Source organism: Aulonocara sp. 'chitande type north' Nkhata Bay, linkage group LG9 (assembly GCF_057382095.1).
Source record: "Aulonocara sp. 'chitande type north' Nkhata Bay isolate Kocher_YH1m ecotype deep benthic linkage group LG9, A_spYH_male_GT1.1, whole genome shotgun sequence".
NCBI classification, from domain to species: domain Eukaryota; kingdom Metazoa; phylum Chordata; class Actinopteri; order Cichliformes; family Cichlidae; genus Aulonocara; species Aulonocara sp. 'chitande type north' Nkhata Bay.
Genome location: NC_141352.1, coordinates 23,573,180 through 23,583,855, shown reverse-complemented (window position 1 = coordinate 23,583,855; position 10,676 = coordinate 23,573,180). Strand labels below are relative to the sequence as shown.

The window sequence follows — 10,676 nt, the reverse complement described above, 5'->3', positions numbered from 1 at the left end:
AATACATTGTGTCCTCACGCAGACCCTTCTCTGGTGGTCTCGAACCTCGAGATCTCCAGGATCCTCGCCCCTCCTGTGGTCGCCGAGATCGATCTTCTGCAAAGGAAACAAAACACCTTTTCTTGCATCTCCCTAACTTATCCTATCTGGGACTCTTTAATCAAAAGCCTGATCCTAATTATCTTCTTAACTTATTGACTTGTATTTATGTATACTCTTCAACGTTACTCATCACTTTAAAATTCTTTTAAGCGCTGGTTTCACGTCCAGTTGCTCGCTCTACTTTCCCTTATCTGATCATCAACATCCTGTGCACAAGTTGTCGCTGCTGCAAGTTAATCTACTCCAAAAGAAAACAACCACTTTAATCAATTAAGTTTAAGCATATAAGCAATTACTCCTGTATACATTTCATCATAGCTAAATGCTGCCTTGAAACAACTCCTATGTGTTAACACTAACTTCATTTTAAAACCTCACATTTCCTATGTTATCACCTGTTTTGGTATAACCTTTTTATTTCATTTTGCTCCCTTAATGTAACAATACCTTCTAATTCTAATGTATCAAACTTAACCAAAATATATGCTTTCCTTCCTCTTTGGTCCTTCTTTAAGTTCAGTTAGAAGCTAAATGAATTTAGGGCCTTTTGCCTGGAATCAATACTGTCATGTGTGTTTCTTAACTCTGTGTCTGTAAGCGTGTGCAATCCTTCATGAACTCATATTATCCTCACAGTAGATTGGCTAATCATAGCGCTAGCCAAAGGCTCGTGACCCTCCAGAGACAAATTTGAGCCACAACTCCTTTAAAAGCACAAAATGCAATATGTATAAAATAGTTATAACTGCACCTGAAATACAAAGTTAACATCATCATAAACATCTTATGGTCATCAAAGCAATGGGCAGGGCTGCGACCCAATTTAGCCCTGTCTGCGCACAAATTTTAGCCAACTTGTTTTTCAAATTTAGGTTCATCCTCTCTACCTTTCCTTGAGATTGAGGATGAAAGACCGTCCCGAACTTATGTTGCACTCCCAACATCCTCTCTACCTCTTGCAAATCTTTATTCTTGAAGTGAGTACCATTGTCTGATCTAATTCTCTTGGGAAACCCATGCCTTGGAATGTAATGATTGATTAAGCACTTAATCACGCTTTTCGCGTCTTCACATTTGGTCGCCCATGCTTCGGGCCATCCAGTCAAAACATCCACACACACCAACAAATACCTCACCCCACCTGGGCCTGTATCAATCATGTCAGTATAATCAATCACGACCTCTTCTCCTGGCCTTTCTGGCATGAGAAACTTACCAGCTTCAGGTTTTACTGCTGGCTTTGGGTTGTGTGCCCCACAAATTAGGCACGTTCTGGCCTTTTCCAGTATCATCCTTCTCAAATCAGGATGCCACCATCGGCACAAATTTCTCTCCATCTGTTTCACTCCCACGTGACCAAGCCCGTGAGCCTCATTCACCTTTTGTTCCGCCATTTTGGCCGTTAAAGCGGGACGCCCATCTGGCCCCCTCCACAAACCGCCATCTTGCCAGGCTCCTTTGTTTTCCCACACCCCCTTTTCCTCTGGGGATGTCTCCTCCTGAGCCTGTCTAACTTCTTCCATGCTGTTAGTGCTAACCTCCTCTTCTGGGGTTACCTGCACCAGTTGTCTCTGTCCTTTGTAGCCCGCTGCTTCCTTTGCGGCTTCGTCAGCTTTCTGATTTCCTCTTGCCACCATACTGTCTGCTTGTGAGTGGCCTTTGCATTTTATAATACTTACCTCGTCTGGGTCCTCCAGGGCCTTTTTGTGACAGATGGGTGCATTAGTGGCCGTTCTGAACCCGGCTCTCTTCCACTGAGCCAGTTCCACATGAGCTGCTCCAAACGCATATGCTGAGTCAGTGTAGATGTTCACTCTCATGTTTTTAGCCAACCTCAGGGCTCGAGTTAGGGCTATCACTTCAGCTCTCTGGGCCGACTGTTGTCCCTCGATTTTTCCTGCTTCTTTCACCTGAAACTCAGTTCCTACTCTACAGACTACAGCATAGCCGGCTTTCAATCCTTCTTCATCTCTGTGGCAGCATCCATCTGTGAACCAATCCTCAGCTCCAAGTATGGGCTCTGCCTTTAGGTCTTCCCTGATTTTTCCTTCAACCTGGGCTTTCTTAATACAGTCATGTGGTTCTCCTGACCCCATTAGGTCTGCCATATTTATTCCTTCATGTGTGAATATCAGATTTGGCGCCTCTAAAATTTTGCTGAACCTTTGTTGCGTCAGTGGAGTCATTGTGAATGCCTGTGAGTTCACATAGGCCACTACACTGTGTGTAGTAAGCACTTTCAGTGGGTGTTCCCTCACTATATGTGCTGTTTTCTGAATTATCTTTGCTACTCCTGCTGCGTGTTGTGTGCATGTGGGATGCCTTGCTTCTGTTGAATTTAATCTTATGCTAACATACATAAGTACATCCCTACCTCCCCCTTTTTTCTGAAACAACACACCATTCACAACTCCCTTTGTTTCTGAAACATCAAGATAAAATGCCTCATCATAGTTAGGTGTGGCCAGATCTGTGGCTCTTGACAAATCCTGTTTTAGTGAAATAAACGCTGTCTCTGTGTCCGGCGTCCAAGGCAATTCAGCCTTCAGATTTCGAACACCAACTTTCTTGATCAGGTCCCTTAAAGGGGCCGTTTTACCCGCATAGTTCGGAATGAACTGCCTGCTGTAACCTGTCAAGCCAAGAAAGGAAAGCAACTCCTTCACAGTTCTTGGTTTTGGATGTGTCAGAATTTGGTCTCTGTGTGTGTTCATTAACCCCACTGATCTGTGTGCGATCACCCGGCCCAGGAATGTTACCTCTGGCCGGACCAACTGCAGTTTTTCTTTGCTCACTTTGAAGCCACACTCCGCCAATCTGTTCAACACCACGAGCAATGCTACCGTACAGGCCGCTGCTGACGGGGCTGCAATAAGAAGATCATCAACATACTCTATTAATGTACAGCCCCCTGGCAGTTGACATGGGGACAATGTCTCTTTCAACACCTGATTAAAAATTCCTGGTGAGAGTGCAAAGCCTTGTGGTAGGCGTGTGTACCTAAATTTGCGGCCTCTGTATGTGAATGAGAAAATGTCTCTGAGTGACTCGTGCAGTGGGAGACAAAAGAATGCATTCGCTAGGTCAATACATGTGAACCACTTTTGGTCTTCAGTTTTGTGCTTCTATTATGGTCTGTTAAATGGTATGTCAGACTTCAGCTGGAACAGGACAGGCGAACAGTTAGCTAGACCTACATCTGTGGGCCCTGCGGACCACAAAGTACCAGGCAATTTTGAGAGCTCAGCTACTGCATCAGGATGATCCATTCTTTCCCTGCCATGTATTCTGGAGATTTCTTTATGTTCTAAGATCACTGCATCGTTGGACAAACAAGTTATGCGATATATTTTACATTTTGGTGCATACCAAACGTTTGGAATTTGGGTGCTTTGCCAGCATGCGTTGTCCAGCGCCCGCTTGACCATTGGTCCCAGATCTCTTGGCCCATGACCCTCGTGGACCGCCAATGTAATGTGAGGGGCTGAATCCTCTCCCACATTGTACCAAGGCAGTTGTTCATCAGTAAATTTCACAGCCGCGGCCACACCTTCTGGTCCAACATAAATGTTATGTGTTTGCACATTCCACGTCTGTCCCTCAAGATCAGACTGGAACTGTTCCCGATAGATATCATTATCTTCCCTATCATAAAAGAGTGTAACGTGGAAAGGATCTCGCGGGGGGGAATAGACGGCCAGGCTCATTATCCAGGGTTTCCACAGCTGATAATGTCTCAGAATGCCTTCTTCCACTAGCCTCCCCCAGTAGATTTCGGCAGTGGGTTGTTCAGAGTTCTGGACTAAATATTGAGTCTTTGAAGGTGATCCCAGTTTCACAAGCAGGTCCCTGCCCATGAGATTTTCCAGGCACCTGTCAGGACACCACATATTGGTGCTTCAAAGTCTGTTTTCCCAGCTGTGTCAATGCTGGATCATCATCATTGACAGCATAGGTTCTGCCGTCCCCACGCTGTTCAGTTTCTCCGGGCTCCATCAGTATTGCTCCCCCTCCCAGCCCCAGTCGGCTACTGGGTACTGGGGGGCTGGTGCTGCATTCGGGTTTGGAGCTTGATGTGCTCCCCTGTAAGCAACTCTTTGTCTTGGGCCTCCTCGTGCCTGGGGTTGATAGCCTCGCCTCTGATAATTTCGCTGCGATTCAGGGCATTCTCGGGACCAGTGTCCTTCTGCTCCACAGCTGTAACAGCCAGTCCAAGACACATTATTAGGATTCCCTGGATTCCGAGCCCTTTGTCCTCCCCTCACGGATCCACCACGCCCTCTCTGCGGTCCACCGGTCCCCCAATTCCCTACGGGTTGACGCTGCCTTGGTGCATTGGCGGGCCAACGATCATCAGGGTAGAGACCCGGATCCTGATCTGACCAGTCAGGCACAGGATCGGGCTGAGGCCTTGCCACCATTATAGTCTTATTTAGTTCTTTCGGTTCTTTTTCTTCGCATTATATTTTTCGCGAGCCTCACCCAGCTGCAGCCTAAGCAGCTGCGCCTGTACTTCATCTAACTCTTTCTTTTGTTTGTTCGTCAAATCCTGTTCCTGCTGAAGTCTGTGGGTCACATGTCTCTCCCACTGCACCGAGTCTGCAACGGCAAAATCTGGGTTCTTTTCCAAGTCAACTGCAACCTGGTTGGGCAGCCCTGCCAGCACTGCCGAACGAAACCACGCTCTACTTTCACCCTCCTTCCCCGGATGTATTCCTGTTCCTAACAACCATTGTTCCTTTGCTTTAGCTAAACACTCTCTGGGTGTGTTTTTGGGATCCCAAATAATTTTTGGAATGGCTCCAAAGTTAGGAGTTGGGTCCTTCTCCCGAACTGCATCTGCTAAGTCACTCTGCACCTCATGATATTTCAGGTCATTTGCATATCTGGTTGTTTGAGCTATCTGCTCTACATCTGCTAACCCACCACCCAGCATACAACGTCCGGCCAAAGCGCGAAAGTCGCCCAGCGCTAATTCTTCTCCTTCCCAATGTTCTCCCTTGGTTATTGGTGGAAATTGTTTAACCAATGCTTCCAAATCTCTCACCTTATAGGCGCGATAAACTGGTTCGTTCTTTGGACCTGCTATTAGAGGCAGACTTAAACCAGGGTCAGGAGCTCCTTGTTCAAAACTCACTCTTCTACTCTTCCTCAACTTTCCTTTCCCCTTTGAGCTCTTAAATATGGGCTGTCTCTGTGCTTGGTCTCTCTTCACACTTCTTTTCCTCAAAATTAGGCTTGTACTTGGTTGGGGTTCAGCTCCTCCATCTTCGTCCTCCTCATCGTCTTCTTCTTCTGATGACGTCGCACGGTCTTCATTCTCCTCTTCTGGCCCTCCCTGCATTACTCTCTGCTTTATAACCTCCAATGCTGTTAATGCCTCTATTAACGCACGTGGGGGCTCATGCATTTGTCCATACACTTCTCCTTCAGTTTTTAACACCAAGCTCAGAGGCATATTCTCACCCAGCCCTTTCTGTTGGGATGTAATAAGTTTGCTTACCTCAACCTCCATCGCTTGGCACTCTTTCTCTGCTGATTTTAATGCTCCAGGTGAAGCCAAACGAATAGCTTTCTTAAGCTGTTCAAGCTGATCCTTCAGAGGTTTGCATCCCCTTTTCCCACTAGGTGTCGCACCCGAGCTGTCAGCCATTCTCTGAAACACAGACTTACCTCTTCCAATGGCGTTGGTCGACTCCACCTTCTTGGTCTAGGTCACCCAGACACGCTTAACTTTCGGTTTCAGTCTTCGTCTCGCTGTTCTCGCAACCACTAGCTCCTCTTCCCCTGCTCGGTGATACACAAAGTTTAACCCAGCACTTTAGACGCTGTCCTCGCGTTCTCAAGCGTTGACACTCAATCAAAATTATTCGCCCTCAAAGTGTTAATATATGACACCAGCAACCCTTATGCGCAACGCGCTCACCTCCGTATACTTACCTCTCCAATAGTTCCTCGGATTAGTGTTTTTTCATTTATTTTAAACCCATTAACGGCGCTGCGCGTCCCTTATATACTTTACAACAACACACCCTCAAGCATCCCGTACTAATAAATCTAAAACCACGAAATCACCTTTATGTCATTATGTCAAAGCTTTCTCCATGTTGCACAGCCTGCCACAGGTTTAACAAAAAATCGCTGCCCGAGAAGGCTCCCACATATCAAACGCACACGCACACATACAATTTCAACCACGCACTCTCAAGCACATTTGTCTCCTTTAAATCTACTAATCGCTTGGAGACATCTCCACAGATAATTACATTATTTCCCAAGCAAGCATATCAGAATCAAAACCGTCTAGTACCGACTCTACCATAACCTGAGCAAAGTGGGCGGCCTCTGTGGGCACCCAATTTGGATCATTTTCATGCTCAGTCATCTCCTTTAAGCCTTGAAATAGAAATAGACAACGTTGTATATAGGCATTTAGCTCATGCAGCTCAATCTCGGACCACACTGTCATCTCATAAGGTGAAACACCTTCCTCAGTCACTATGTGACTTTTACAGGTCACCTCTAGTCGACCCTCTTCCTCTGCAATTTGTATGTTACAGGTTGCAAAATAAATCACAGGCATGTTTGCTTATTCTATTTAAACAACGATTTTACAGTATTAAATGGGACTGTTTAGTGCATGGGACACAATATAATCATTTATTGTTAAAGCGACAAATGTCAAACAGGTTCTAACAGGTCCACTTTATTGCGTGCTCATTGAGTTACTCCTATCAAAGCTATTTAACAAGTTCAATTTGCACATACTCATTAATCTGTCACGCTTATTAGTGGCTCATGGTTGCTTAAAGCCTATGTCTGACTTGACCACAGAGTTAGAGAATCATTCAATCCTCTCAGGACGACCACTCCACTTACTCTGCATCCAGTCAGCTCATGAATTAACAACCCTTGCAGACTGTAACCCTTTTATTTTTTGTTTATGCCTTCAAATCCACCTTAAATCTTCTTTACCTAAACGTTGGTTTTAAACACAAACAATTCTTATATTCTATTTTGAAACGCTGTCACCATTCATATATTTACAATGTTATTATTTACTAAGCCAGCATTTTAATTGCAGACATTTATCCACATTTGCAAACAATAGTTATAGAGCTGAATGACACACAAAACCGAAAGCATAGTCCTCTCATGCGCTCTGCATCAGCTGCCTCATTTGCATGCACACACACTCTTCATCTAAGAATAGCAGCAGGCAGTCAGTGCATTGCTGACTCGACCCACAGAGATCTTTTTTATTACAGAGACGTCTTATATTTACAACTGCACAGATTTTAAACCTTTTAACACCTATCGAATTTCGACAAATTTAACATAACCGTTTTTTGCGATCAATTAACCAGTATCAAGACTTTAACTGTTTCTGGCCTCATTTCTAAAATCCCTAACTCAATTTAAAAGCGTCAACCAACCCAAACTTTTTGAAGTTTTAGGTTAAAGTTACACGCCCGAAGTCCACTTCTGCTGGCCAAAAAAGCGCAGATACCGTTTCAAACGGTAAGGAGACTCTAACTCCTAGCTTAATTCCGGGATGCCCTGTACCCCACAGCTAAACCACACTGAACTAACCCTCTTCGCCGAGAGGTCAATGTCGCGCGTCCACGACAAGGAGGGAGCGTAACCTCCGGGCTCTGCGCTTCCTAGCAGACTCGAACTGCCGTTCTAGAATAATTTATAATACTTTGAAACAACAATCAACACCCGAAACAAGTGTATAACTGAAGCAGGTGCAACCTAGTGGTCAAATGGAGACTCCAACTCACAAAATGACCGCTCAGGTCCACTCTTATGACCAAATTTGGACTCTAACCAACACAATAACCAATTCCCTACCAAACTACTTGAGACTCTAACTCAATTTCTTTGGGACTTCAACCCAGTATTTAAACTTTTCTTATCAGACTCTTAACTACTTTCATTTCTTCTTAGCAGAACTCTAACTGCTTCAACTCATGAGATTTTCATCAAAATCAAAACAGACATGCACCAGTAACTTCAGTGAGTAGACTTAAATTTTATCATGTCCAATTTGGCACACTTTGGAAATAATTCAACAGGTAGTGCCTTACCTTTTGGATAAGCCGGCTTATGCCCACTCACTTAGACCACTGGAATTCATGTCTGCCCGTCAGACCACCCAAGACCCCGGATTTCTCCGTCCAAACCTCCAACTCTCCCTCCTCAATAACCGGACGAAGCCCCCAAATGTTAAGATTCAATATTGAGGAAGGGTACAAGAGGTGATCGAAGAATAACCACACCGATCCGGCCGGGTGAAGTCAAACGATGATTTTAATGAATACACGCGTGGGAAGACAACTCTGTACGCAGACAGGAAGTAGTCTTCGACTTAATCAAAGCATGAACAGATATTTTATAGCATCAGGGTTTGTTTACTGACGCCCTTCATGCGTCACAGATACATTTTATACATAGATCAGATCAACATCATCATGACTTTTCACCTAGAAAATCATCTTCTATTTTCATGGCTAGCCCTTCCTGTCTACCTTTCAGTTCTTGTCTTGTTCCTCTTTCTTGCCGAGACACCAAGAAACGGTTCCTCTTTTACCAAGACAATTTTGCAGTTACAGCCAAACATAACTAACCTCTCCTCTAAATAAATCTAATTTAAAGTGTGTGTGTGTGTGTGTGTGTTGACCTCACATGCTCTTTGTGTCACCTCTTCACCTACTGTCTGTGTCTCGTCCTCAAATGCTCTTTCTCAATTCACCTGTTGCACTTCTGACCTTTTACCAGACCAGAAGCTCACTGAGACTATGTGTATGTCTTCTACTAAATAAATGTTTTAATCAAGAACCTCTACTAAAACCTTAATATAAAATGATCTGATATATAAGTGTTTTGTAAGCATGTATTGCAATTCCTTCTATGGCTCCAAGTCACTTGCACAATAGATTGTCCGAACATCGCGCCGAACAAAGCTTCCGACCCCCAATTAATTGACCGAGCTCCAACTCTTTAATAAGCACAGATATGCATTGTGTATAAAATAGTCATAGCTGCTTAAGGCCTTCTTAAAGCTATCTGTTACATTGTTAAAGCCTCGTCTTAGCCTGCGGCTCAAAATAACTTCCTGCTTCTTTCTGCATACAACTTCCTGTCAGCCTGCAACTCAGTCTTTCTGAAAGAGACACTGTTTAAACCTTGGAATGCAATATCCATGCTGCAGATTATATTATTAATGCAATGACAATTATTTAACAATAGCAGTAAAATAATTTCCCTCCTCGACAATATATATATATATGTATATATATGTATGTATATATATATATATGTATATATATGTATGTATATATATGTATGTATATATATGTATATATATATGTATATATATATGTATATATATGTATGTATATATGTATATGTATATATATGTATGTGTATATATATATGTATATATATGTATGTATATATATATGTATGTATATATATATGTATGTATATATATATGTATGTATATATATATATGTATGTATATATATATATGTATATACATATATGTATATATATATATACATATATATATATGTATATATACATATATATGTATATGTATGTATATGTATATGTATATATATATGTATATGTATATATATGTATATATATACATACAATGGCATACTATACTATTCATTTATTCTTATTCAAATGCAAATATCTTCTGATCAAAATATTTTGGCTCCTTCTCCAGGCAGTCAAATTTCATTTTAGCATGAGATCACCATATTTGAGTATAGTATATAGCTCTTCTTTATACAGCCTTACATCCAGTATATAAAACCAGGAGAATGACCCAAACAAAAAACAAACTCAAAGTCTCAAATGTGAATCAACCAGAAAACTTTTACAAGACCAAGTTTGTAGCTAAAGTAGCAGAGTGAGGTTTTTTTTCATAATTAGTGCATACTAGTTCCAAAAACGAGTACTCTATAATAAAACACAGGCAAAAAAACAACAAAAAAAGCCAATCAAGAGTCCAGTAAACAGTCATAAAGGCACACAGCTCATTCAAATACAAGAATCTAAGAAATGTGATCTGATTTAACCTCATTTAAGTTTGAACACTATCCACTTTAAGGCTGTCTTTTTAGAAAGTGCTCCAATGCCTCCATCACAGCCGAGGTCTTTTTTTTAAATAAATATTTTCCCTCAAATGCCTGAGAATGTAACATGGATCTTTTTGTGTACAACAGGAACAGTGAATGTGCTGTAGACGTCCCCAGAAAGATGTCATTGAAGGGGCCAAGCTTTTTTGCACTGTATGGGTAGAGCTCCAAAACTTTGCTCTTAACACCTTGTATGAATTCATTCAGTCTCAGCACAGCACAGCACAGCACAGCTACCATGACAAGATTATAATTCTAACTTTGACCAACTTATTTGAAAATCACCTTCATGTATGTCACTTTTATTATTGGTGACTGATGTTTTCTTCCACAATAACATTTTTTACTTGGGTTATAGGATTAGCTTTCTGAGTAAACAGAAAACAGAGCTGAACAATGTTGACATCATGTGCTCTC

The 10,676-nt window shown here is 42.4% G+C and overlaps 1 protein-coding gene and 1 pseudogene across 1 annotated transcript in view; both read right to left on the bottom strand.

Annotated features, from left to right (window-relative positions):
- LOC147322181 (protein NYNRIN-like) overlaps positions 1–2,816 on the bottom strand; it is a 3,877-nt gene extending 1,061 nt beyond the window's left edge. The window contains exons 1-2 of the mRNA XM_086306608.1: positions 1,056–2,816; positions 1–989 (exon numbers count right to left, since the gene is read on the bottom strand). The exon at positions 1–989 is cut by the window's left edge and continues 1,061 nt beyond it. Coding sequence (XP_086162734.1) covers positions 876–989; positions 1,056–2,816 — 1,875 coding nt within the window. The 3' untranslated portion in view covers positions 1–875. The remainder of the gene's footprint in view (positions 990–1,055) is intronic.
- A 1,270-nt stretch (positions 2,817–4,086) lies between these two features.
- Positions 4,087–5,909, bottom strand: LOC147322180 (uncharacterized; annotated as a pseudogene).
- Positions 5,910–10,676: the final 4,767 nt, after the last annotated feature.